This window comes from Eptesicus fuscus, chromosome 21 (assembly GCF_027574615.1).
Source record: "Eptesicus fuscus isolate TK198812 chromosome 21, DD_ASM_mEF_20220401, whole genome shotgun sequence".
Lineage (NCBI taxonomy): Eukaryota > Metazoa > Chordata > Mammalia > Chiroptera > Vespertilionidae > Eptesicus > Eptesicus fuscus.
Window position 1 is genome coordinate 711453 of NC_072493.1, and position 26703 is coordinate 738155.

General features: G+C 58.4%; 1 protein-coding gene across 1 annotated transcript in view; it reads right to left on the reverse strand.

Moving 5' to 3' along the window:
• Positions 1-26363, reverse strand: part of NLRC5 (NLR family CARD domain containing 5) — a 54643-nt gene extending 28280 nt beyond the window's left edge. Inside the window, exons 1-23 of the mRNA XM_054710333.1 lie at positions 26288-26363; positions 24084-24390; positions 23315-23374; positions 22632-22700; positions 19803-21477; positions 18364-18447; positions 18139-18222; positions 16722-16805; positions 16523-16612; positions 15825-15884; positions 14342-14404; positions 13782-13865; positions 11991-12074; positions 10994-11083; positions 9721-9789; positions 8982-9050; positions 8057-8140; positions 7609-7692; positions 6153-6242; positions 5092-5136; positions 4098-4187; positions 2929-3012; positions 1065-1148 (exon numbers count right to left, since the gene is read on the reverse strand). Of these exons, the coding sequence (XP_054566308.1) occupies positions 1065-1148; positions 2929-3012; positions 4098-4187; positions 5092-5136; positions 6153-6242; positions 7609-7692; positions 8057-8140; positions 8982-9050; positions 9721-9789; positions 10994-11083; positions 11991-12074; positions 13782-13865; positions 14342-14404; positions 15825-15884; positions 16523-16612; positions 16722-16805; positions 18139-18222; positions 18364-18447; positions 19803-21477; positions 22632-22700; positions 23315-23374; positions 24084-24378 (3521 nt within the window). The 5' untranslated portion in view covers positions 24379-24390; positions 26288-26363. The remainder of the gene's footprint in view (positions 1-1064; positions 1149-2928; positions 3013-4097; positions 4188-5091; positions 5137-6152; positions 6243-7608; positions 7693-8056; positions 8141-8981; positions 9051-9720; positions 9790-10993; positions 11084-11990; positions 12075-13781; positions 13866-14341; positions 14405-15824; positions 15885-16522; positions 16613-16721; positions 16806-18138; positions 18223-18363; positions 18448-19802; positions 21478-22631; positions 22701-23314; positions 23375-24083; positions 24391-26287) is intronic.
• Positions 26364-26703: the final 340 nt, after the last annotated feature.

Genomic DNA, 26703 nt, shown 5'->3' on the forward strand with positions numbered 1-26703 from the left:
TTATTATACTGCTTCTCCCTCAAGCACAGACTTATCAGGGAGCAGGATGCGTTGTGTCCAGCACCCCAAGCAGGGCCCCCTCTGTGTCTCCAGCACCCCAAGCAGCTCCTGGCCCACAGCAGTGCACAAGCACTAGGACTGAGCAATATAGGACGTGTAAGGCCGGGCACAGTCAGGCTGGCCCCCTGACTCCAAAGACGGACGCTGTGTGACTTGGGCATAGCGACGGCCCTCTCTGGTCTGAAGTTTTGCACCTGTTCATTTAACCCGCCGCCTTCTGCGTCCAAAGGAGCCTGCCTGACCCGTTCTCTCCTGCGGGGAGGACCAGAGTGGGGCCGTGGGGGTTGACGTGAGCTCTGCTGAACTTGGCCACCGCTGGAAAGCCGCCGTCTCCTCCCTCCCACGGGACTCGGGATGACGGAGAGCCTGGGTGCTTGTGAGCCGGCTCCGGTGCCCCGGGATCCTCAGCATTAGAACTTAGGCTGCTGTTATTAATGACAGGATTTATTTTCCTGTTGTATCTTTCCAGCTCAGCTGCAGCTCCTCCCACTGCTAGAAGATTGAAAGTGAATCCTTGTTAAATTCTAACCAGTCGGAGCTGAACTTAGCAAACAGAATTTTAAATACTTCAGGGGATGCTGCTCCATTTCCCTTTTCTGAGCCTGCACGGTGACCTTTAAAAAGTGGTGTGGCGTGTGCATGACCTGCATCCGGAGAGTCCCTTTCTAGAAGCAGGTGACTCCCGTGGGTGGGGAGAAGTCCCATAGCCCACCTGTCACAGGCCTTTCGTTCTTCACGGTGCTTTGAAACAACTGTCTTGTTTGAGTCCCATCCCTGGGGGAATATTAATCCCATTTATCAGATGTGGAAACTGAGGCCCAGAGGGGTCAAATCACACCCCCGAAGGTGGATCCAGTCTAAGGAAAGAGCTGCGAGTAGACCCGAGCTCCCAGTTGTGACAGACACAATGATGCCACAGCTCAAGGGAAGGCGGGCCGGGGAGGGGGGGGTGGCTTTGCAAAGCTGCAGCCAGGGCTGCACAGAAAACTGGGGAGACCACTTACTGCAGGCGGCTCAGCTGGGGGAGCCAGGGCAGGTGCCCCAGCAGGGTGTCCAGGCTCTGGTCGCTCAGCACCACGCAGGACAATCTGCGAGACAGACCATCTGAACGACGCGGGGAAGCCTGGGGACAGCTAGGGGCGTGGCCGGGCTGCCAGAGGCGGGCCCCAAACATCCCCTCTGAGCACCAGGTCCCCGGGTTATCAGGGAGGCTAGAGGGAGAGGAAGGTCATATGCGTGTGCGAAGTGTGGGTTACGCCAGGCTCGTTTTCTTTGACTTCTAAGAAGAGTGCTTTTTGCAGTGTTGGCTGCAGTGCTAATAATAATAATAATAATAATAATAATAATAACAACAACAGCAGCAGCAGCAACAATAATAATAAACCGAACCAAAACAAAAAATACTGGGAGCAGCCTGCATGTCTATCTAGACCAGGCGTCCTCAAACTATGGCCCACGGGCCACATGCGGGTGTTTTTGCCGTTTTGTTTTTTTACTTCAAAATAAGGTATGTGCAGTGTGCATAGGACTTTGTTCATAGTTTTTTTTAAACTATAGTCCGGCCCTCCAACGGCCTGAGGGACAGTGAACTGGCCCCCGTTTAAACAGTTTGAGGGCCCCTGATCCAGACTCTGGTGTTGGTGTGTGTGTGTGTGTGTGTGTGTGTGTGTGTGTGTGTGTCTGAATAATTTGTGGCACACACAAACTGTGGAGGGTTAGTGTTAAAAGGCACGAATATGTAAACATCGTGTGAAAAACACAAGCCATCAGGGACAATGAAACATTGGGGGGATATTTGAAGACTTTAATAGGTCATAAAATAATGTTGCCATTTTAGGGTCCTTATGACTTGGACTACATTTAGTTTTAAATCCTAGCTCTAGAAATCTCTCGCTCTGGCTCTCCCTCTAAGAGACCTTGCCCTCGGATAATCAGCGACCTCCGAGGCAGCAAACCAGGCCTGGGTGATGGTCCGGCTAAAGGTCACACGGTGACCTGCTAAGTGGCAGCTCCTGCGCCCTCAGGTGGAGCGGGCCCCTGGCCGCTTTCCCGTGAGATCGGACAGGGACGCTGGGAAACACCCCGCAGCTGTGCTCCGGACCCAGAGAAATGACTCTGACCTCATCCCCGCCGCCAGTCAGCCCCCAGCGCAGCCCCCGACCCCCAACGCCCCTGTGTCCTGTGATGTTGTCCTACAGGGTCCGTAACCCACACGCATGGGACAGCTCTGCTTCTGAGCATGAGCCGCCCGCCCTCTGGAGGGCGCACTCGTAATGAAATAGGCCATCTCTCCCCTGCGGTCCTCGGGCTCTAGTATTTGGCTCTGCTAGCACTGGATGGACAAACACTTTCTGTTCTGGAACAATTGGGTTTTGTTAAAAAAAAATAGAGTGCCCGGCTGGCCTGGCTCAGTGGTTGAGCGTTGATCTATGAACCAGGAGGTCACCATTCCATTCCCGGCCAGGGCACAGGCCTGGGTTGTGGGCTCCATCCCCAGTGGGGGCGTGCAGGAGGCGGCCGATCACTGACTCTCATCATTGCTGTTTCTAGCTCTCTGTCCCTCTCCTTCCCTCTCTGAAATCAATACAAATATATTTTTTTAAAATGAGGTGTTTGGGGGTGCATGTGTGTGCACCTGTGTGGCTGGCTTACTGAGGTAGGTAGAGGGGAACTGAGCCCCACTACATGACTCTCCCCGATTGTGTGTGTGCTCGGTAGTCTCCATAACCAAAGTGTTGTCATTACTAAGGCTTCTAGCATTGCCTTCTAGCATTGTCAGGGAACTCTCATGGGGTTGGGCTGTGAGGTCTGCACCCCCTGGCCCCCAGGTCACCGGGTAGATTCCCACATTGTGCCCTCCTTACTGACCTGACTTCCAGAGGCCCCAGGCACTTCTCCAGAGCCTCGCAGAGGCGGGTGAGGCTCAGGGGCTCCAGGCAACAGTCCCTGAGGCTGAAAAGGAGCAGCAGGCAGGGCAGGGGGTCAGAGAAGGCTCAGGGCCCCTATGCAGCCCCAGGGACTCTCAGCTCCTCCCCAAACTGCAGGCTCCTCCCCACAGGGTACGCTCTCCACCCCCAAGTCTCCCAGAGCCCCCGAACTCCCACCATTCTGACGCTCTGCGCGCCCAGCTGCCCTCTCCAGCCCCTCCGTGCTCTCCACGGAGCCCTGCCTGAGTCCGGCCACCACCACTCACCCAGACCCTTTACCACCCCCGGCCTCCCCACTTGCCTCCCATCCATCCTGCTTCACCCTGCCAGCGTCCTGTGCTTGAGCATTGCAAACCTGACCAGGCCCCCCTGCGCTGAAACCCTCTGTGGCTCCCCATTACCCTTAGGCTAAAAGCAAAGAGCCTTTTCCCACGCCCCACTCGCCTCCATGCTCCCTGTATGTGCTGTGGCCACACTGAAACGCTGCCCACAAGCCCAGCTGTCCCTCCTCCGGGCCTCTGTGCAAGCTGGCCGGCCACCTGGACACCCTCCCCTCCTCGGGACAACCCTGTTCAGCCCCACCCTGGGGTGTCGCTTCTTCTGTGAGGAAAATGAGGCCAGGCCTGGCCGGCATGGCTCAGTGGTTATGCATCAACCTAAGAACCAGGAGGTGGAGGTTCGATTCCCGGTCAGGGCACAGGCCCGGGTTGCCAGCTTGATCCCCAGTAGGGGGCGTGCAGGAGGCAGCCGGTCCATGATTCTCTCTCATCATGGATGTTTCTCTCTATCCCCTCTCCCTTCCTCTCTGAAATCAATAAAAATATACTTAAAAACTAAGAAAAGAAATCGAGGCCAGGAGAGGGAGGGGCCCGCCCGGTCCCACAGCCCCTCGTGGCGGAGCTGGGAAGCCTTCAGAGAAATCAGTGTGGGATTGGAGCGCGGCGCCCACAGCCCCATCGCCAGTCCTCACACCCACCCTCTCTTTCCCCTTCTCTCAAATTCCCTTTCTTCCCTCTCCCAGTCCCCAGCCTGACCCCCCAGGCTCTCCTCACTCCTTGAGCCCTCTCCCCACTGTGGTTACCCCCAAACAAGAAGTGGGTAAGAAGGTACCAGAAGCTCCTGGGGACGCAGCGCTGACCGAACCCCGAGCACTGGGCTTGGGCGGGGGCCTCTGGCGGAGGGCTGCCGGCCAGCAGATGCCTTGGGGGGTGGGGAACATTTTGAGATGAGAGTTTAAATCATCCACATTAGAAGATCAGACTCATCAGCCAGGGCAGGGAGGGGCTCTCAGGACAATCAACCCCCTCACTGTACAGATGGGGAAACTGAGGCCCAGGGGAGGGAAACCACACTGAGGAAGACGGCAGCTTCCACCTGTCCAGGGGGCGGCCCCTGACCAGGTTGGGGGGGCAGGACAGAGCCTCTCCTCCCTCTGATCACAGATGTGGCCTTCACACGACTGTCTCCCGCTGCCTCCACACTTGGGGCCTCAAAAACCCAGAGGGTCCCCAGAAATAGAGACCCTAGACCGGGAAGCAAGATCACCGGGCCTTGGGCCAGCCCTGGCTTCAGACAGCCCCCGGGGAGGGGACGCTGCTGCCTGCCACCAGCCCGGACGCCCGCCTCAGGTGGCTCTTGTGCTTGCCAACCTGCCCAGCGAGGCGGCGGTGCCCACGAGGGGGCAGCCGGAGCACCCGCGAGGAGCCACTATTGCTCTTGGCTTACAGCGAAGATGTGGAAACTTTCGGAGCGCCAACGGCTTTGGCTTCTCAGATGCACACCTCGGGGTGTGAAGGGGCAGTGACTCATAAGAGACTGAGCTGCAGCGGTTGCAAAAGTCCCCGAGCCGCTTCCTTCTTCCCTCCCCCACAGCGGCAGCCGCCAGCGCGGCCACGGTGGTGTCTGCCACCCAGCACCCCTCCCTCCATCTGCGCTGGCTTCTTCCAAGAGAGGCTGGAGGCAGCGGATTACCGCAAATTCATAGGGAGGGGGTTTACTTTAGAGCTGACAGTGGTCCGGATGGGTCTGCGGTGGGGGCTCCTCCAGGAAATGGGGACCAGAGGGAAAGGGAGTCCGCCTCCCCCTCGGAGCTCCCCGCCCTCACCTGGCTCTTCTGCTGCCTCTCAGGATGACGTGCTGGCTCTCCAAGCTGCAGGCAGACGGGAGGCAGCAATCAGAGACCAGGCGAAAGGCCCGCTGCCCAGGCAGGGGCAGGAGAGCAGACTGACCAGGTCAGGGGGGCCTGGAGGGCGGCCCGCGTTCTCTCTCAGCAATGCCACAGTAGCTATGTGACAGCCGCTCTAAGGCACATACTAAGCACACCAGCCACATGACCTCCTTAGAGTCTCATGTAAAACTTCAAGGTAAAGAAGTATTCTTACCCCATCTTACAGATGAGGAAACTGAGGCGTGGAGAGGCTCAGTGACCTACTAGAAGCTGTCGGCAGGGAACTGGTGAGCCTGGATTTGAACCTGGTCTGTCTGCTCTCACACTGCCCACTCTTGGGAGGGGAGGGGAGGAATGGGCAGGCCTTTCAAGGAAGCATGGATGATCTACGTTGCATGTCCCAGAGCTGTGTGGCTGGGTGCAATTCCCTCCTACAGTTTCATCAGCTCCAGAGACCCACAATTACAGTGAGTCCTGAGCACTCAAAGGTCACAAGGGTGTTCCCAGTTTTCTTAAAAGTCTCCCAGAACAGCCTGGCCCACGTGGCTTAATGGTTGAGCACTGACCTATAAACTAGGAGGCTCAGTTCCCATCAGGGCACAGGCCTGAGTTGTGGGCTCCATCCCCAGTGGGCGGTGTGTAGGAGGCAGTGGATCAATGATTCTCTCTCATCATTGATGTTTCTATCTCTCTCTCTCTCCCTTCCTCTCTGAATTCAATACAAATATATACAAAAAAGTCTCCCAGAATAATCCAGAGAGTGAGGGAGTCAATGGATTGTGTCCCATGGAGAAATTTGAGTGTCCTGGGGCTATATTCATTCATTCACTCACTCACTCACTCACTCACTCACTCACTCACTCATTCTTTCCTTCATTCCTTCAGTGGGCACCCATCCCCCACACGGCCGGGACCCTGTGGGCCCTGAAGGTGCCTGGTGGTGAATGCGGACGGGGGGGGGGGGGGGGGGGGGGGCAGGGGGCCCGAGGCTCACTCACCTGACGTCCAGGTGGAGGACCCACTGCACAGCAGAGAAACACTGGGCCAAACTGAACACAGCGTCCAGGGACAGGCAGTTCCCACTGAGGCTGGGGAATCACAGGCGTGGTGTCGACAGGGGCCCCAAGTTACAAGACTTAACACACCCTCTGTGTGGTCAGAGCACCGGGCAGGGGAGGGCTGTCCCCGCGTCCGGACGATGAAACTCACTGGGAACTCTCATCGGTCAGCATGCCTCTTCCAACTCCCCACTCGGCTGGGGAAACCGAGGCCCATAGAGCAGCCAGGTCTCACCCAAAGTTACAGGACACACAGGTGAGAGAGCTGAGATTAGAGCCCGTGGCTCCTCTGGCTGTGCTGAATGTGGGGCGTGCTTTTAGGCACCCGATAAAGGAGGGTGGTATCCGGTGACCCATGTCTGTCCACCTGTCGTGGTGGCTTTATTTGCCATTTAAGGACACCCGCCTCGGGACGGGATCCTGGAAGGGGACTGCAGACTCTCGCCGGCCCTGGGTCAGACTTGGCGTCCACGGCGTGGAGAAGGTCACACGGGGATTTGCCCCGAAAGCTCCCATCAGCATAGCGTTTGCCTGCGGCGGGGAGTCCCGCCCCCCGCCCCCCGGGTGCAGGTCCCAACAGCACCTGGGGTGCCTCCTCTCCTTCCCAGCATCCCAGGGAGCCTGTGGGAGCAGAAAGGGCCCGCAGGCCACAGCGCTCCTTCTGAGGTTGGAGCCAAAGTACGCCCCTACTGCTTATGTGCCAACCGACTGGGAACCAGGCTCAGGAGGGGATGTGACCTGCTCAAGGTCACACCGGGACCTGGGACCCCGGACCGCTCGCCAGGGCTCCTCTCGCTTTGTCCCAGAAGAGCTTGGGAAGGAGGGGATGTGGGGCCAAGAACGCAGGAGGCTTTTACGGCCCAGGAAGTCTGGTCAGCTGCAGACAAAGGCTGGGGTTCCTGGCCTCCAACCAGAGCCTCCCCCACCCCACTGGAAATCTCCTGTCTCTGCCAGGTGCCCAGGTCCTCCAGATGCCCCAGGCACCCTGCTTGGGTGTGCTGTGAGGTACAAACCCTCCCTGCCTGCCAGCTTGCACCCATCAAACAGCTCCGCCCTGCACCCAGGGCCAGAATAGCCGCCAGCCTGTACATTAATCAGTAACACTTCCCACCTGCCTTGCCTCGGGTGCCTGGGCCTCCCAGACACAGATTCGAGAAGGGAAACCTTAAATCAGAAGCTGGACCACTGAGTCACAGAGGCCAGACTCGATTTGAATGAGAATCATCCCCTTTACGGAGCACTCACCACGTGCCAGGGACTGGGCCAGGCAAGGGACATGCATTTTCTCATTTAATCTTTCTGAGAAGCCATGGAGGGAGGGAGATGGGACATAAGGAGAGCCCCCACCTGCCCCTCCCACATCCCCTCATTGCGATGAGGACAGCCAGCTACTCACTTCAAGGACTGCAGAGCGCCCAGCGCTGGGAGCCACCGAGCCAGCTGGGCCGCCCCTTCGTCCCCCAGAGCATTCCTTGATAAGCTGGGAGAACAGGTTAGTGAGGGAGGCGTGAGCAGGAGTTTTGTCTCTCCATCCCACTGCCTCAATCACTCCGCTTCTCCTGAAACTGGACATGGCGTGGTGGGGCCAGACGTTAGCAGGTGGTGCTGGGTCAGCTGGGGTCTCCCCCAGGGTTCTTATCCTGGGGTTTGTGCCTCCGAGGGGGTCAGGGATGGGCTTCAGAGGGAGTCAAGCGTGGGGGACCTATATTCTAGGGGGGGGGGGAGGCACAACTTTCACCAGAGTCTCTATTGCAGCAGGAGATCCGAATCTTAAAGAGCAAAACAAACCCAGCTCTCAGGCACTGCTCAGCCCCGCCCACCCGCCTTCCCACAGCGCCACTCACTCGAGGTGGCCCAGGCGACAGCTTCCTTCCAAGGCTGTGCAGAGCTGCTGTAGGTGCTCAGCGTGCAGACCGCACTGTGTCAGCCTGTGGAGGCAGAACCACGGCCCTGCAGCCCCGCCACAGAGGCCAGAGTGGCCCTGGCCCCAAACACAGGCAGAGCGAGGCCTGCAGGAGGGACTGGGACGGACACATCTGGCACCCAGACAGACAGACAAAGAGGGACCAACACATAACACACAGACGTCACACACAGGCAGAGGAAAACCAGAGTCAGAGACACAGCGAGAGGGACTCCAAGATGGACAAAAGAGGAGAGCGAGACAGAGAGGGAGGGAGAGAGAGGGAGAGGGAGAGGAGAGAGAGAGAGAGAGGAGGCAGATGCACGCGTGCACGCGCGCGCGCGCGCGCGCACACACACACGTGCACACACACATACGGCATGTGTGCATGGTGCCAGAGGAGGACAAACAGATAATGAGAAAAGGTCCACAGAAAGTCAGACAGACGTGATCTGAGAGAGACAGACCAGGGGAGGGAGAGGCAGATGGACAGAAAGAGAGGCCAGAGGAGAACTGATGAGCGTCCTGGGCGGACGCTGAACCTGAACAGCCTCAGGACCTGAACAGAAGGGGCTGCAAGCTCCCCAGGCTCTTTGCCCAGAGTTCCCACACCCCCTCAGCTGCTGGAAGTTGAGGGCACTTAAGGGGGGCCCTGGTGGGGAAGGTGACTGAGGGGGCTGCCTTGTGAGCCCCACCTGTGGGTGGCTGGGCAGGAGAGGGGGAGGCAGGGAAGCCAGGCCCCAGCTCCTGGCTAGAGCAGATCGTGTCACCCAGGGAGCACTGGGGCTGGGGGCCGGGGGCGGGCTTCGTGCCGAGGCAGGGAGGGGGCCGGAGCCGTACCCAAGCCCTGCAGGGTGTCACTGTACCTGACCCTCGGGGAGCACGGGGGCAGCTCAGAGGACGTCTGGAGCGGAAGGCTGTCAAGAAACGCAGCCCTGGAGAGACACACACCAGGCCAGGCTGAGCAGACGCCTTGCTTCCCACCATGCACCTACACCCAGACCGAGGCTGCCCTCGGCCCTGGCTGTGTAACCTTAGGCTCTTCTGGAGAATGTACGGGAACTGCCTTAGTTTGGTGCTTGGTGCTCCATTAACCTTGGCCGTTAGCATCATTAATCTCATCGTCATCATCATCGCCTTCAGAGATGCAAGCCTCCAAAAGCTCAGACTTTGTAGGTGGACACTGAGGAGCACAGAGCTGAGTCTCTGCCTATGTGCTGGGCAATCCAGGAAGGCACCCTGGAGGAGTCAAACCTTGTGCCAAAGGAAACCAGAAGTTCTGGCCAAAATCAGACCCATAGGCCAGGCGATCCTCGGGTTTAGGCTGAAGGGCCTGGGTCTCTCTGGCTACCCTGCGCCTGCCCCAGCGAGGTGCCATCTCCACCCTGAATCACAGGGCTCTCTTCAGGCGCCACTAGCGGAATGGGACAGCATCTGTCCTTTGATCCTCCCCTTTAGGGCTGCATCCCCCTCTATGCCTGCTGGCTTGCTGAGCCTATGTGAGTGTCAAGGTTCCTTGGCAGTTGAGTGGCACCAACCAGCTGTGGGAGCCAGGGAGGGGGTGGCCTGGCCCAGGATGGGGTCGGGATGGTGGTGGGGCCCTACCTCTCCTGGGTCCCCTCCTGCTCCTCCAGCTCCGGGGTAAACGTGAGGACCACAGTTTTCTGCATGAGGCTGCGGAGAGAAGAGAGGGAGGAGGCAAGAGGCTTCTGGCATCCCGGCTGCTCCGGATCATTTTGTTTTTGTTTTTTGTTAATCCTCAGCTTAGGATATTTTTCCATTGATTTTTAGAGTAGAAGGGAGGGTGAGAGACACAGAGAGAGAAAAACATTGGTGTGAGAGAGACACATCAATTGGTTGCCTCCCGTAGGCACCAGGTCTGGGACCGGGGATCCAGCCTGCAACCGGAATCAAACCCGTGACCCTTCAGTCTGCAGGCTGATGCTCTATCCACCGAGCCAAACTGGCCAGGGCCTGGATCGTTTTTTAGTCTGACCTGGAGGGGCCTCTTAGGTGCCATCCCCCAGCCTCTAGCTGCAGGCACTTCCTCTGACCTCCCCTGACCTCTGAGCTTCGGGGCCTGAAGTCTCTCTCTCACAGATTTCATAACTACCATCAGCCCTCGTTTCCGGCACGTCCTTGAAAGGAGACTTCAGTTCCGTGGTCTCTGTGGTTTGGGCCTCAGGCTGAAACCCTCCCTTTGCCCACCGGTGGCGCCTGGGCTGAGGTTGCTTGCCCAGCAGAGGGAGGTCACTGCCAGGTCGGGACAGACATTGAGAATCCACAGGAGGCTGTGACTTACAGCCCGGCCTCCCTAACCTCGCCTTGCAAACCGAATGTTCTGTATATATTTTTCTCATTGCAAAAGTCCCACTTCATCCCTGTGGAGAACTTCGAAAATATAATGAAGTAAAAAGAAAATGAAGAAAAAAATCGCCCACCGTCTCTTCCACGTGTCAATGACCACAGACTACGTGGTAGGGAGGGCCCCTCAAAGTATTTTGTTTTTGTTTTGTTTAGTATTTTGTTTTTTAATGCAGTGAATGTTCTTTCTTTTCTTTTTCTTAAAAATGGGATTAAGATGACAAATGTTCTAAAAATCAGGTTTTCAAGGGACAGATGCAGCCAGAGCGGCACGAAGTGGGAAGTCACTGTTACACCGTTCTCCCACCTTTAGTGTGTTTGAGAGGCTTTGGTAGAAAAATGACGAGTTAACATGCTCATGTCTGCGTATGCGCCACTCCACCCTAACCCTGCAGCCGGACCGCGGTTTTACGAAGTCCCTCTCTCTGGAGGCCGCCGGGCCGGGATGAGGGGAGGAGCCGGAGCTCTGGGCTGGAGGAGGCCGCGGTGCCAGGTGCCCACTGCCCGCGCTCACCTGACGTGCAGGTCTGCCAGGTTCCGGCACGTGCTCACCGCCCGCAGCACCCAGGGCAGCCCCGCCGCCGAGAGCCCGTTGTCGCTGAGGCTGTGGAGAGGAGGGGGCGGCAGCCATCAGCAGGCGGCCCAAGCCCCCAGGCCCAGACCGCTCCAGCCCCTCCTCCTGGCTCAGCCGCTGGCTGGCTGGCCCTCTTGGGATGTCCGGGTCCTTAGCGAGGGGGGCTCAAAGGGTTCCAGCTCATGTGGATGAGCCGGGAGACGCAGGACCCTGCCCCACTCAGAGAATGAAGTTCTCCAGCTGAGTGATCAGAACCGCCTCACGGCTTTCGCCCCTCGGAGCCTCAGTTCCCTGGTGTGTAAAATAAGCACCATTCTAAGCGCATTGAACAAATGGGGAAACTGAGGCTGGGAGACGTTAAATTACCTTCCCAGGGTCACCAAGCTACCAAATGACAGAGCCAGGCTTTCAATACAAAGCCAGTCACCCCACCTCAACACCCCCACCCCAACTCACACGCCACCCAGACAGCACCCCCACTTCACCATGCAACAGCGTAGCACGCCCAACAGCTCAATACCCTTTCTTTCCATCCCACCGCCCACAGCCCATCCCCTCACCCAACACTGTACCCCCACCCTCACACACCACTTCCCACCCCAACACCCCAGCACCCACCCATCCCATACCCCAATGTTGGCTCAATGCAACAATCCACCCCACCTCACCCACTCCCCCCGGGGCTTCTGTAAGGACAGACTAGAACGCAAGCCACTGAGGTACAAGGGGCCCCTTCGACCGGGGGCTTTCGTGACTGGCTCATGTCAGAGGCAGAAGCAGGGCATGGCTGGGCCACCCCGACTTTGCTGGAGTTTGAAGAAGGTGGGGGGCGGTGGGGAGCAGCTCCCTCAGTGACTATAGGCATGGGGATCAGGGGTCGCAGGGACCAGCTGGGACTCTCGGGGCCCTGTTACCAACAGCGAGGTGGGCCACTCACTCCAGCTTCCCGGCGATGCGCAGCTGGGGGGCAGCCTCTGCCATCAGGCGACAGCCTTCATCCTCCAGCTGGTTCCCTGAGAGGCTGAGACAGAAGGGCCCGAGGCCTGTGCTGCTGGGGGACCCTCCACACCCCTCCGCAACCCTCCGCATGCACACTCCCCCTCATGGACTTTAAGCAAAGCACCATTCCAGCAAATGATCCTTCCCCGTAAGGAATGTTGAAAGACTGTACGACCTGCCAGGCACTGTCCTCGGGGCTTTTGCAATGATTGCGTTTTTACTCCCCCTAACAACCTAGGACGGAGGCGCTGTTGTTAGCCCCATCTTCCTGGTGAGTACACTGAGGTTCAGACTGGTTAGGGCAGTTGCTCAAAGGCGGACCTGGGATTTGAACCCAGGCAGCCTGACTTCACGCCCCACCCTCAACCACTTATTTATGCCACAACCTACACAATTGCTTCTTGTGATCAACCTCAGGATGACAGGGGCCTGTGACCTGGCCTGGGACCAGGGAAAGCTTCCCTGATGCTTGAGCTGCGGGCTAGCAAAACCAGGAGTTCAATCGGCCAGGGGTGGGAGAGGACGGGGCCGCAGGGACAGCACACCGAGGGCACAGTTGAGGACCGGAAAGGGAGCCTGCGTGTCTGGATGGAGGACTGAGCAGAGGGCAGGGCCAGGTCGGGTTTGGGCGCTGGGAGCAGGGTTCCAGATCACACGGGGTTTCAGGATTCGGGCTTTCTCCTGAGCAGCGCGAAGCAGCGAAGGGGCCAGGCGGGAGTGAAACACAGACCACACCCTGAGGTGGAGGTGGCCAGGTGGAAGCAGGGAGCCCAGCGAGGAGGCTGAGGGGTCGCCCCGGTGACAGGGGAGAGCGGTTTGGGCCAGGGAGGTGGGTGAAAAGCAGATGGTTTGGAGAGCTATGCAGGGCGTAGGTCAACTCAGGATGGACTGGCTGTGGGAGGAGGGGCTGGGAGGTGGCTGGTCTGTGTAACCAGGGGGGTGTGGGGCCCTTACCACAGGGGACAGCCCGGGGGCCGGGCGGGCTGCTGGTGGTAAGGCGGGTGGGAGCGGGTCAGTTTGTAAAAACCACCTTTTCTAATCTTTTCTTGGTTCTCCCAACGGGAGAGGTCAAGGCTTAATTAAGCTTCAGTCAACAAAGCAGCCCTCACCCCACCCATCTCACCTTGGGGTGGGGCCACTCACCTTAAAGGCATTCTGGCATCCCATCACTCCACCCTCACCCCAACAGGACCCCACTCACCCCAAGCCCTCCTCTCAAAGGCTCCGCCCAGGAGCTGAACATCATGGCAATTTCTCCAGCCAGAAAAGAGCCACCTCCCTCTGGTCTGGGGGGGAAGGCAAGGTGAGGGGACCCTGCGGGCTGTGGTTTGGAAGACAGACCCAGGTGTGGGGAGGCTCCTGCATTGCAGGTCTCAATGACAGTGGTCACAAGGAGGAGGCCTGGAGTAAGACTGTCTGAACTTGAACCCTGGCCTGGACTCTTCCTAGCGGCGTGACCTTGAGCACACTTGCCTTTCTGTGACTTCATTTCCTCCTCTATAACAAGGGCATGGGAACAGCAATGTCACAGAGGTGTGAGGAGTCAATGAGAGGATGTATGCCAATGACCTGGCTCAGGGCGAGCACTAAACTGTGGCAGCTATTACAGTAGCTTCCCCCAGATCCTTAAGGAGGCCTCTTCCCCACACTGTCCCCCCACACGGAGGCCTTCCCTCCCCTGCCCTGCCTCCCCTCCTGTCTTCTGCCCCAGAGCGTCCCAGGTACTCACTCTACTTCCTCCAGGTGGGGGCCTTCCTGGAGCTGGGCTATGAGCACCTCCAGGTCCCTGACGGTGAGCCAGCACTTCTGCAGCCTGGGGTGGTGTAGGGGGCAGAGGGGCTCAGGGCAAGAAGCTGCACGATGCCTCCTCTAGCCCCTGGCCCCGCTGCGAGGCATGGGACCTGGGGGAGCCAGGAGGCTGACAGACCTGGTGTTGAATCCTGGCCCTGCTTCTCAGTCACTGGGTAATCTTGGACAGGGCACTTAGGCTATCTGAGACTCAATGTTCTCCTCTGTCAAATGGGAACAATAATGTGGACCTTTTCAAAAGAATAACAATGAGGTAATGGAGATACAATACCACAGTGCCCAGCACACAGCGAGGGCCCATTAAATTACAGTTACTGTTGCTGCTGTTATGCCAGATGCTCCTTGTTCAGGCCGGGAGGGGTAATTCATGTCCTTTCCCTGCCCCAGCTCTGCTTTCCCCTTCCCCTCCCCGCCCCTGGGAAGGCACCCTCCACCCACATCACATCCCTCCTCTGCAGGCCACGGACCCCATCGAGGTACCTGAGGGCCAAGCTTCTGCGCTGAGCCTCCTTCCGGCTGGCGTCTCCCTGTAGGTCTGGGGATCTGGCAAGAACAAGTCCCACATTGGCCTGGGCTCGGAGTTCAGGCTCTGCTCTTGGCTTCTAGGGACTGAAGACTCCTCAGCATGACCCGCAGCAAAGCCGGCTGCTCGGAGCTGCTCGCGGCACTATTCAGCCAAGCAGCAGGAGCAAGCGGTTTGGCGCCAAATGGAACCTTTATTCAAATTCTGACTCTGCCTCAGACAGCTGTGCGGCCGTGGGCAAGTCGCGTCACCCCTCGGAGCCTCATTTCCTATTTTCTGACATGAAATGACAATACCTGGCATATAGAGCGACTGAAGGACTGGACGGGGCGACCTGTGATCAAGTGCCCACCGCAGGCACAAAAGAGAAGCTCAGTAAAAAGCAGCCGCTGCTGTTCAAGATGCCATGGTCTCCACGTGCAGATGTCCCACCCGCGGGTCAGAAGGCCAGCAACACGGGCCACACGTGAGTCAGGGAAGCCACAGCACCTCCAGGCTCCCTCCCTCTGGGCCAGGGGAGGGCTGGGCCTGGACAGACGCTGGGACGGCGGGAGCCAGGTTCACACTGACTTGGAGATCAGGGTCACCCACAGAACTTCCCGGGATGAGGGGAAGGTTTCGTATCTGGGCCCCCCGTTGTGGGAGCCACTGGCCTCCTGTGGCCACTGAGCACTGAAATGTGGCTGATGTGACTGATGGCATGAAATGTCCACTTTACTTCATTTTAATTAATATAAGCTTAAATAGTCACACGTGGCTAGTGGCTACCGTATTGGGTACCACCTCTCTGGGCAGTCCGGGGGAGGGGGCAAGGATAGTGGTCCTACTGAGTCACTGTGTGGGTGAGGCTCAGAGTCAGGAAAGGACTTGTTCAGGGACATACAACACCATCTGCTTCAGAGTCTCGCTGGGAGTGGGCGGGGGAAGCACCGTTGGAATGTTCTTTCACGGAAAGGCAACTTCCCTCCCTTTGGCCATCCAGGACTGGCCAAGCTGGGATCCATGCACAGCTGGAACAGCCAGCACTCGAGTGCCAACTGGATGCCAGCGGGGTTCGAAGCAGTAATGTATTAATTTGTTCAATTCTCAGGACAACTGTAAGATGTAGGCACCGTAATTGCCTTCCCCCCTTTTTTTGCAGTTAGGAGATGTTCCCCCATGTAGTAACGCTAACAGTCTCTTCATGCCTCCCCCACCCTCACCCCCACCCCAAGGGGCTGGCTCACTCTGGACCTCTGAGGGTGCTCCCTCCCCACAGCAGCCAGGTGTGGTCCAGAGAGGCCAGGGGAAGCGGAAGTCCTTTGCCAACTCTGAGAAGTAAGTCACTTCTCAGGGCAGCAGTACAAGAAGAATCCCCACACCCAGCTCTCCCTCGGCACCCCTGGCCACCTTTCCCCACGACTGCCTGAGCCCAGACCAGCCCCCTCCCTAACTTCTTACCCAGGTTGCTCCTCCGCTGTCTCTGGAGGCGGGGAGAGAAGGATGATGAGGTCCGCCTCCCTGCAGGGCCAGACACCAAGCCATGAAACCCGTGGACTGGAAACCAGCACTTCGCCCCCCCTCCGCCCCCCCCACTGCGCACCCCATGTTGTCCCAACCCGCCCGAGAAAGCGGATTTTGTGATTGACCATCACAACACTGGCTAACGTGCTCCAAATCAGACATGTAAAATTGTGACGACGTCATTGCTTGACGAATCCAGAGTGTTTCAAAAAGTCAGGAAGACCACTTTTACGAGAGAGTTAATAAAAATTAGGAACACAGAGACTTTATAGGAGCTCCAGGATCAAGAGGCATAACACTGAACCTGCCCGTGATCCAAACAGGCAGCTCTGGTTCAGCACCACGGAGAGCGATAAGGGGGCGGGCGCCTTATTCCGAGCTTTGCCTATACTTCCTAGATTTCCCCCCCCCTTTTGTTGATTCATTCCTTCATCCCTCTGTTGGTCTGTCCATCCATCTTCCCATTCATTCACGACTTGTTGAGTACCAGGTACCAGGCCTGAGCAAGGCCCTGGGCACACTGGTGTAAAACAGACTCAAGCATGGACATCTTGCGCACTAGCGGCTTCCTCTTTTTCCTGTCCCCTCCTTTTTTCTCAAGACCCCGAAGGCCAGGCTCCCCGCCTTCTGCTCACCTGACCTGCAGCATCCTGATAGTCGGGCACGTGACTGCCACCTTGGTCAAGCTGAGCAGGGTCGCCATGGAGACATTGTTGTGGCTCAGGCTGCATGATGGAGGCAAAGGTGTCGGGAGTGAATCCCCTATCTCATGGGCCCCAGACCTTTGCTCTCTAAGGTCGGAGGGCGACTCCGGCAGGTGGAAAGGCCGCTTACTCAAGCTTCCGGAGCCTCGGCAGGCGAGGGAGGACCTCCACGATGTTCAGCAACTCCTGGTTCTTGAGCTGGTTGTCCTGAAAGCTGCAGGGAGACCAAGTCCCTCAGCCCTGGGGTGGAGGCCCTAGAAGCTCCAGCTGGCAAGGGGCAGGCATGGCCACCCTCATGGGGGAGACTCAATATAGGGTCCCAGAAGGAGTTGGTGACCTGCTCCATGGTATTCAATAGGTCCAGCTGGGAGGAAAGGCCCTCTGCTGGCCTCGATACTGTCCTCATTCAGTCCCTCTGGGGAGTTCCTGCCTGGTGGCCCCAGGGACCCAGCGGGTGGACTGTGAAGGCTTCGTGAGGTGGGATGCAGAGACCCAGCACCCTGCTCTCAGGAAAATGTCTGGGATGTGCCTGAGGCTCAAGTTCATCAGGGCCTCTTGCCTCCCAGGTGATGAGTGGCCTAGGCTGGGATGCAGGAAACACCGCTTCCGGCCTCAGCTCTGGCCCTGACTCACCAGAGCCCTGACCTCACATCCCTCACCTGTCAAATGGGACCCACCGCCAGTCCCGCCTGGGTTCCTAGCTGAGGGACCGAAGAACTGAAGAGCTCACGGTGCCTTTGTGTGTGACCACTCTGGTCAGGAAACATGCTTGGAAATGCTGAACTTGTTGACATTGACCTCTCTAGTTATTGAGGGTGACCTTGATCTCTTCTTCCATCAGGCACAGTGAGCATGCATGGAGACACCCCGCAGGGGGGACAGAGCAGAGCGGTGGTCCAGCTGATGCTCCATTAAGCAAGGGGAGCACCCTAGTGCTAGGCTGCACCTGCCGGGATGAGGGGTGCCTTTTCTAAATCTCACAAAGGTGCCAGCTGGCAGCGGGTCCGCCAGCGAGCTGCTGAGGAGGCGCCCTGGCCCCACCCTTCTCGAGCCACTCATCACGGACACAGGTAGGAGGATATATGTGGATCTAAGTGTGCGTGTGTGTGTGTGTGCTGCACATATGCACATCTTCGAATGGGCATGTATGTGGGGCATGTACTTAAGTGAGCAGACAAGTGCACGCGTGTGTTATGTTTCATGCATTTGTGCATGACAGTGAAGGTGTGCATATGATTCATGCATTTATGTGTGCCCACAGTGCCCATCACCAGCCTACGTACTGCCATCCCCCTGACAGGGTCACAGAAAGAGGGAAGAGGGCCTCAAAATTCAACCTCCTTCAAAATGGCCCAAACCATCGGATGAGAGGAGCGCTTGTCCGGGGTCTTTAGGAGCCTTGAGTTTGGATCCAGCCCCACCCAGCTATTAGACTGAGCCTCCCCTCTCTGAGCCTCATGGAAAACTACCAGTCAGGTCCCACTGAACATGCAAGCCTGGGCATGGCCTCTTCCCTCGGCTGGCGGACCCTCCTGGAGATCACTCACCTGACCTCTTCCAGGTGTGGGCAGCGGGGCAAAGCCTGCACCAGCTGGTAGATGCCTCGGGCAGTGATCTTACTTCCTGCTAGCCTACAGGGTAAGCAAAGATGGATGGGAGAAGTGGGGATGGGAGGGGGTAGGCCCCGATCTGCCTGCGTAGGGTTGAGGGAAGGGAGGAGAGTTCCGGCATCCCCGGCGGAGGACCCCTCTCGGTTCCAAGTCCTGGCTCACCCCAGCTTCTTCAGGCTCCCCATTGTCGGCAAGCTCCTGGAGAGGGCTTCTGCAAAGGCGTCCCCACACTTCCTGCTCTTAAAGCTGCCACAGGAAGAGGCAAGGTGGCAGGTGATCAATGCTGGGCGGGGCTTAGAGGTCATGCCCACCCCTCCTCCGACAGAAGGAGCCCAATGAGTACAGTAATGTTAATAGTAGTTGTTGCCCTAGCCAGTTTGGCTTAGTGGATAGAGCATCGGCCTGTGGACCGAAGGGTCCCTGGTTTGATTCTGGTCAAGGGCACATACCTCGGTTGTAGGCTCCTCCCTGGCCCTGGTCCAGACCCTGGTCAGGGCTTGTGCAGGAGGCAACCAATCGATGTGTTTCTCTCACATTGATGTTTCTCTCTGTCTTTCCCTCTCTCTTCTCCTCTCCCTAAAAAATCAATGGAAAAATATCCTCGGGTGAGGATTAACGGGGGAAGGGGGGGAAATGTGATAATTGTTATTGCTGTTGTTGTAATGGTTGTAGTAGTAACAAATACATGTTATGGCAGAGACTGCTAACTGTCCACTGGAACCCATCCTCCATGCATGGAGCTATACCTGGGAAGATGGTTTCTCAGCCAGAGATGGCATTTCCCAGCCTCCCTTGCAGCTCAGTGTGGCCATATGACTATGTTCTCACCACTGGGATGTGACTGGAGCGATGTGCCCTATTTCTAGGAATGAGCTTTACCGCACGGAGTGTGTCTAATCCATGACCTCTCTTTTCCTTCCCCCAAGCCAGAGGACAGATATGCCCCTGACTCAGCTTTGACCCTGCAGATCAACATGCCCAAGGAGACGATGGAGCAAGAATCGGAGGAACCAGGTCCCTGTGCGACCATGTGGAGCTGAGCAATCCCACTGACCTGGACTCTGAGTCTTCCCAGAGAGTGAAAGAAAATGCTGCAATATCGAATCCACTATATTTGGGAAGGGTGGGGTGAGGGGTTCTTTGTTACTGCAGCTTAGCCTTTTCTCTAGCTACTACACATATGGAGCCTTGACTGTGTGCCAGGAGCTGTGCTAAGAAGTGTTTTTCATGCATCATCTCACCTCACAACAACCCTATGAGGTAGGTTTTATTACTGATTCATTTGAGGGACGAAGAAACTCAGGCTGAGAGGTTAAATAACACTGAAGTCCAAGAGCCTCAAGCAGCACAGCCTGGATCAGCGGCTCCAGCCCATGACTGGGAGAGGGAGACTGACCATCCAGATCCCACGACCAGAGGAGATCAATGGACCCCAGAGGTCCTGGTGGGGCACGGCTCCTGACTGTGTCACAGGCTGAGGGACAGGAAGGGCCCGACCTCCCTGGTACCCACGAGTCCTACCCAGTCTCCCGCAGCGGGTCTGCCAGCTTGGTTGCCTCCACTCGCCCAAAAGTCCAGTTCCCTGCACCACCCTTCCTCACCTGAGACTCTCCACCTGCCCACAGCCTGCCAGGGCCTCAGGGCAGCGGGGCTCCAGTGGGCAGCCCTCGAAATCCAGGTGGACGGGGGCCTCCCCGTGCCCCAGGACGTTGGTCAGGGCAGCCAGGTCGGCGTAGGTCAGCGGGATGTTGTGGAAGGGCAGCTGGCAGGGGAGGCTTCGGGCCATGAGGCTGGCCAGCTCCGGCTCCTGCGTCTCGCCCACACAGTGACACAGCTCCACCACCTTAGGCCCCGTGAGCCTGCGCGTGGCCAACTTCCTCAACGCCTGTGTGACCGCGGCCTGCTTGGCGCCCACCCACGCCTCACCCCGCTCTGCCAGGTGGCTGAGGAAGGGACGGCAGGCGGAGGATGCCAGACCCGCCAGGAAGGTGGGGAGGTGGTCCCAGAGGCCCAGTCTAGCTTTGGTCCGCAGCACCCAGCGAGAGTTGAGGGTGACGTGGCGGGCGAGTGCGTCTTTGTCCACCTTGGGACTGGCCATCAGATGCAGGGCAGCCAAGAACTCCTGCAGGCTGAGGTGGGTGAAGGCGTAGCCCGTCTCCCGCTGCCGGGGGCCTGTGCAGACGCAGGAGGAGGTCAGCAGGCCCAGGGCAGCCCCGCAGGCCAGCGTGGCGGGAGGGATGTCTCCTGCAGAGAAGATCACCTTCCCAGTCTCCAGGCCCCTCAGGGCCACCTCCCCCAGGCTCCTCAGGGCCTCGGCCGTCCGGTCCCCGCGGGGGCCGAGGGCGAGCACCATCTGCACGTAGTTCTGCGTCACGGTGGGCAGGAGGGCCGCCGACTGGCCCGGAGAGAGGTCCGGGAGCAGGTGGCGGAGGCAGAGGCAGGCGATCCGGCAGAGGGCGGGCACCGCACACAGGCTCCGGAGGCGGCTGTTGGCCCGCAGCTCCGCCAGGGCCGCCTCCCGGGCCGGCTGGCTGCCGAAGAAGCGGCCCGCGTACTCCTCCACCCGCGGCCCGTCGAAGCCCCACATGTGGATGGTGGCCGCCTCTGTGGGCAGGCAGTCTGGCAGCTTCCCTGGACGGGAGGTGGCCAGGACCCTGCAGCCGGGCAGGAGGGTCCCCCGGCACAGGCCAGAGAAGAGGGCGAGGGCTGGGGCCGGCGCCTCGGGGCCGGCGGTCCCCGCGCTGGGCCGGGGGTGCAGGGCCTCCTCCAGCCCATCGAAGATGAGCAGGACGCCCTGGGCGTTCCTCTCCAGGAACTGGAGGACGGCGTCGGGGCCCTCCTCGGGGCGGAGGTACAGATCGAAGAGGAGCTGGGGCAGCGTCAGGGCCTCGGCCAGCAGGTTGAGCTGGCGGAACTCAAACCGGAACAGGGCCTGGAAGCGGTCCAGCTGGCCGTCGGCCCACTTCCGGCACAGCCAGCGGGTCAGCGTGGTCTTGCCCATGCCTGCCTTCCCCAGGAGCACCGTCACCCGCGGGCCCTTGTCCGCCCTGGGGCCGAAGAGGTCCTGGAGGCTCAGGTCAGCGCCATCCTCTGCCCTGGGGCTCCCCGGCGCGGCCCCCTCCTGAGTGCTGAAGGGTGCAGTGGCCCGGCTCCACTGCAGGATTGGGGGGACGTAGGCCTGGTGGAAGGCGAGGGGCTGCCCTGGCCCCGGGAGCTGGCCGCCATGGAGCTGCTGGGCCGAGGTCTTCAGCCGCTGTAGGTACCTCTTGGCCAGTTCTGCTGGGGGCAGGGAGATGGCATGAGGGCGAGAGGCCTCCCTTTCACCCCAACCTCATCCCAGTACTGGCTGCGGGGACCCTACAGCCCCAGCTGTGTCTATGTGGGAGGGGGAGTGGCACGAGCACCAGGGGCTCTTGTGCCCCCCAAGTCCCTAGAAGGAACTGCTCCTGCCGAAGCAGACACTGGCAGCTGTTTAACCAGGTGGGAAGTGGGGATCATGGCTCTCTTTGTTTTGCCACAGCCTGGGGGCGGCGTAGGGTTTTCAATAAGATGGGGAAAGGGGAGAGGGCACTTCCTTTGCAACTTCTTCTTTCTTTTCTTTTCTTTTTCTTTTTCTTCTTCTTCTTTTTTTTTTTTTTTGCAACTTCTTATCAGAATAACCTCTTCCTGCAATATCTGAGGAATCTGTGCCCCTCCCCACCATTTCAGTTCTGTAATGCCCGGGGCAGGGGAGGGCGGGTGCTAACGACCTGTAGGTCCAGCACTGACCAATCAGAACTGTGGGAACTGGGCCCCCACGGCGCCAGGTACTGACGTTAGACTGGGACCACTGTTGGGGGCCAGCAGTCTATTTTATATCGATGTGCCCCTGGGGTTGCGTTTCCCAGCTGGTGGGACAGCGGGTGGGGAACAGGACTCAATGCACAAAAGTGCCGTCTCTCCTAGTAACCTGGCCAGTCCTCAGCGCCCCCCCCCCCCCCCCCCCGTGTCTCCTCCCCATGTGCCTCGGGGCTTCTGCTTTGGGGCAGTTCTCCCTGGTGTCCTGTTTACCTCTAAACTGGCCAACGAGGGCCCAGGCCTGAGGTTATGATGGTCACTTCCCTGGGGCCCCTCAACCCTGAGGACACGGGGTGTCCCTGGAAGCAGCTAAATGATAAAGCTGCAACCTGTTGGGCTGCTTCCCGCTCCTTCAGCTGAGCCATCTCTGGAGAAGCCCCCCGGTGGCCTGTTGGGGAGGCCCCTCCTGGCCAGACTCCGCCCTCTCCTCTGCCCACCCAGGACCTTCAATCCTTCTTTCATGGAAGCCTGGACTACAAAGAGCCGCTCAGCCCCTGGAGGCTCGTCCGCAGGGGACAGAGTCCAGGATCTGTGTCCTGGCCCCAATGCAACCCAATCCCTATGTTCAGGTCCCTCCCCACCTTGGCACCCACCGAGCTGCTGCCTCCGGAACTGCTTCCGGCGGGGTGAGGACCCGCAGCTCTGATGAGGCCGCTTGAGGCCTGAAAAAATGAAGGAAAGCATAAGGGGTGAGGTTTCGGGGCTGAGGAGGTAGGTACCCAATACTTTGGGGAGCTCCATTCCACCAACAGGAGGCAGGCAGACAAGTGGATCCACACTCAGGGACTGAGTGAAGGCAGCTCAGTGATCAGGCCAGGAGGGACCAGGGACCAGGACAAACAGTCTGGATTTGTGGGGGAGCTGGGATGATGGGTGAGATGTTTCCTGTTACAGCCTGATGTTACTGCCATGCACGCCTCTAAGTAAAAAGTCCTCCCATCTGTAGAAACAAAGGTTCTGAACCCACTGTGAACATCATAGTCTGTGGTGAAAGACCAAAAGCTTTTCCTCTAAGATCAGGAACAAGACAAGGATGCCCGCTTTCACCAACTCTGTTCAACACAGTCCTGGAACCACCAGCCAGAGCAATGAGGCAAGAAAAACAAATAAAAGGCATCCCGATTGGAAAGGGGCCGGGGACATGTGCAGGTGGATCAGGGGCTGAGGAGGACGGTTTATGGGAAATGGCTGGGACCAGCCAGTGGCCTCCTCTGGGTGTGACATGGGAACCGAGCATGCTCACCACCCGCTCCTGCTCCCCAACCCCAGGCCTCACCCTGGTGGAGCTGAGGTTCAGGTTGGCTTTCTGCACCAGTTTCCGAAGGACCGGGAAACCCTGAGAGAGAGGGGGGAGAATATAATACACATGGGATGTGCTGGGACCAGCTCTGACGTCTGGCTCAGGGCTCACCTCAAAGGGTGGGTCCCCAGCAAGGGAGAAATCAAGTTTACAATCAGCGATCTGTGGAGGGCACAACTTGGTGATGAGCCGAGAAGGCAGCCGGGGACAGAAATGTGTGTGTATATGTATGTTTGTGCATGGCCGGGTATGTGTGCACGCACATGTATGTATGCATGCATGCAGGTGTGTGCATGTGTGTGTGCACATGGTGAACCCCCTGCATTTCCTGCATGCTGCCTTGTGGTGGAGGCGTGGAGTGAGTTCTCACTATCTCCCCACAGTGCTGTAAAAACAGAAGGTGCCCAAGAAATGCACCTCCCCCTCCCCAGACCTGAACAGGTTCCATGTGCAGAAGGGTCTCTCCCCCTGCCCTGCTTCTGACCTCCTTGCAAGAAGAAAGCTCTGGGGCATTATGGGCTATTTGGCATTTCCTGGCTGCAAGGAGTCACCCAATTCTTTCTCTCCTTGCATCCTGCCTCCCTGGACAACTGGGATGGTACAAGGTGGAAGGTCCCCAGCTGAGGTGGTAGCAGTAGGGAATTTGCTCTAGGAAGTGTCCAGAAACATGGAGTTGTGTTTCTGGCCTGAGTCAACTGTGTGACTCAAGTGGGGCCACGTCTTCCCCCCCTCATGCACCCCTTACCGTCTCCATGGCCCCACGTGCTCAGCAGCTGCACCTCCAGCTCCAGGGGCACCTCCAGCTCCATGCACACACAGTGGATGAACGCCTGCCAGGTGGCCAGGCCTTGGGCGTGCAGCAACCTGAGTTGTAGGAGGACCCTCTGTGTGGGGTCTGGGGCCTCGTTCCTGGAGCCCAGGTCTATGTTGGGGAGGAAGAACTTCACCTTGGCACTCAGCCATTCTGGGTCACTGCTGAGCAGTCTCATGAGGCAACCCCACTGGTTCTTGGTGCCCAGCTTGAAGCTAATGGGGTCCATGAGGAGCTGGCCCTGCAGGGACAGGGTAGGCACATGAGCTGGGGAACAAGTGAGCTGGGGCCAGGTGAGCTGGGAGGACAGGTGGACTGGGGGACAGATGAGCTGGGGGACAAGTGAACTGGGGGGGATAGGTGAGCTGGGGAGCAGGTGAGCTGGGAGGACAGGTGGACTAGGGGACAGATGAGCTGGGGGACAAGTGAACTGGGGGGGTTAGGTGAGCTGAGGGCCAGGTGATCTGGGGGGACAGGTGAACTGGGGGACAGATGAGCTGGGGGACAAGTGAACTGGGGGGGATAGGTGAGCTGGGGAGCAGGTGAGCTGGGGGGACAGGTGAACTAGGGGACAGATGAGCTGGGGGACAAGTGAACTGGGGGGGGATAGGTGAGCTGGGGAGCAGGTGAGCTGGGGGGACAGGTGAACTGGGGGACAGATGAGCTGGGGGACAAGTGAACTGGGGGGGATAGGTGAGCTGAGGGCCAGGTGATCTGGGGGGACAGGTGAATGGGGGACAAATAAGCTGAGGGACAAGTGAATTGGGGGGGATAGGTGAGCTGGGGAGCAGGTGAGCTGGGAGGACAGGTGGACTGGGGGACAGATGAGCTGGGGGACAAGTGAACTGGGGGGGTTAGGTGAGCTGGGGGCCAGGTGAGCTGGGGGGACAGGTGAACTGGGGGACAGATGAGCTGGGGGACAAGTGAACTGGGGGGGTTAGGTGTGCTGGGGAGCAGGTGAGCTGGGGGGACAGGTGAACTGGGGGAAAGATGAGCTGGGGGACAAGTGAACTGGGGGGGGGTAGGTGAGCTGGGGGCCAGGTGAGCTGGGGGGACAGGTGAACTAGGGGACAGATGAGCTGGGGGACAAGTGAACTGGGGGGGTTAGGTGTGCTGGGGGCCAGGTGAGCTGGGGGGACATGTGAACTAGGGGACAGATGAGCTGGGGGACAAGTGAACTGGGGGGGTTAGGTGTGCTGGGGGCCAGGTGAGCTGGGGGGACAGGTGAACAGGGGATAGGTGAGCAAGGGGATAAGGCAGCTGGGGGGCAGCCAACTGTGCCTGTGTCCTGGCTCTGAAGTGGCCTAGTCCATTCCCTGTAGATGGTGCCCTGGGAAAGCTTTATTCATCATGTTCCCATGGACCCCTTCGTAAGCTCTCTGTCTGAGGTAAGCACTTGTCTCCCAAAATTGGTTCTCCCCTTCTTCCTCAGTACTAGAACCCCTGAATACCCCTCATCACCTGGAATAGACTCTATTTCCAGCCTTGCAGTCAGATGCAGCCATGTAATTAAGTGTTGGCCAAAGGGATGTAGGTGGAAGTGTTGTGTATCCTTTGTTTCTTCCTGTGGCTGGAATGATGATGTGATGGCTGAGCCTTGGGCAGCCATATTGGGTCATGAGGTGGACCTGAACAGGTTCAATCTGCAACCACAGGGACTGGCAGTGCTCCAGGTTGTGGCTGCTGTTTTAGACGGGGCCCGGAAAGAGGACAATGTGGAGCAGAGGTCCCAGGTGACTCATAATAGACAAGAACTAGGAGCAGGAAATAAACATTTGTTCTCATAAGACACTGGGACTTTGTAGGTTGTTTGTTACGCAGCATAAACAAGCCCATCCTGGCCGACACACACTCACAATCAACCTTCAGCAAGTCCCTCCCCTATCGGGCCTCAGTTATACCATCTGTAACAGAGGCAGGTGAGATGCTCTCTTGGGCCCTTGCTGACTTTGTGTACATTGATGTTCGCTCTCGTGAATGGTGGCTAAACGTAGGTTTGTTGTATTGCGGACAGGCCCCGTGAGGCCAATCTGGGGAGAGAGCTGGGGGCAGGGAGATGGCATGACCTGGCAGTGGGTGGGCGAGTAAAGGAGTGAATGGGAGGAACAGAGAGGAGGCAAAGGGGAAAGGTCACCTACTTGGCTTCCTGGTTCATCCTAGATGCTCTAGGCCAGTGATGGGCAACCTTCTGAGCTTGGTGTGTCAAACTTCGCCAAAAAACTGAGCACAACTCGGGTAGTGTGTCACTTTGAGGAAAAAACTAACTCCAAGACTCTAGTCGCCAATGTTTCATCCTCAGGAGCAGCAAATGTTTCATCCTCGGCATGCGGCCGCGTGTCATCAGAAATGGCTACGCGTGTCAGTGCTGACACGCGTGTCATAGGTTCGCCATCACTGCTCTAGGGCGTCCGTGGAGTCTCCTGGGTGCCTGGCCAGTCCTGCGCCTGGAGCTGAATTTGCTGGTTGTTTCCCCGGGGCAAGCTCCTAAGGAGAGCGGAGACAGTGCTGTCTGCAGTGTCCCAGGATGCAAGGGGAGCGCCGTGGAGAAGGCGCC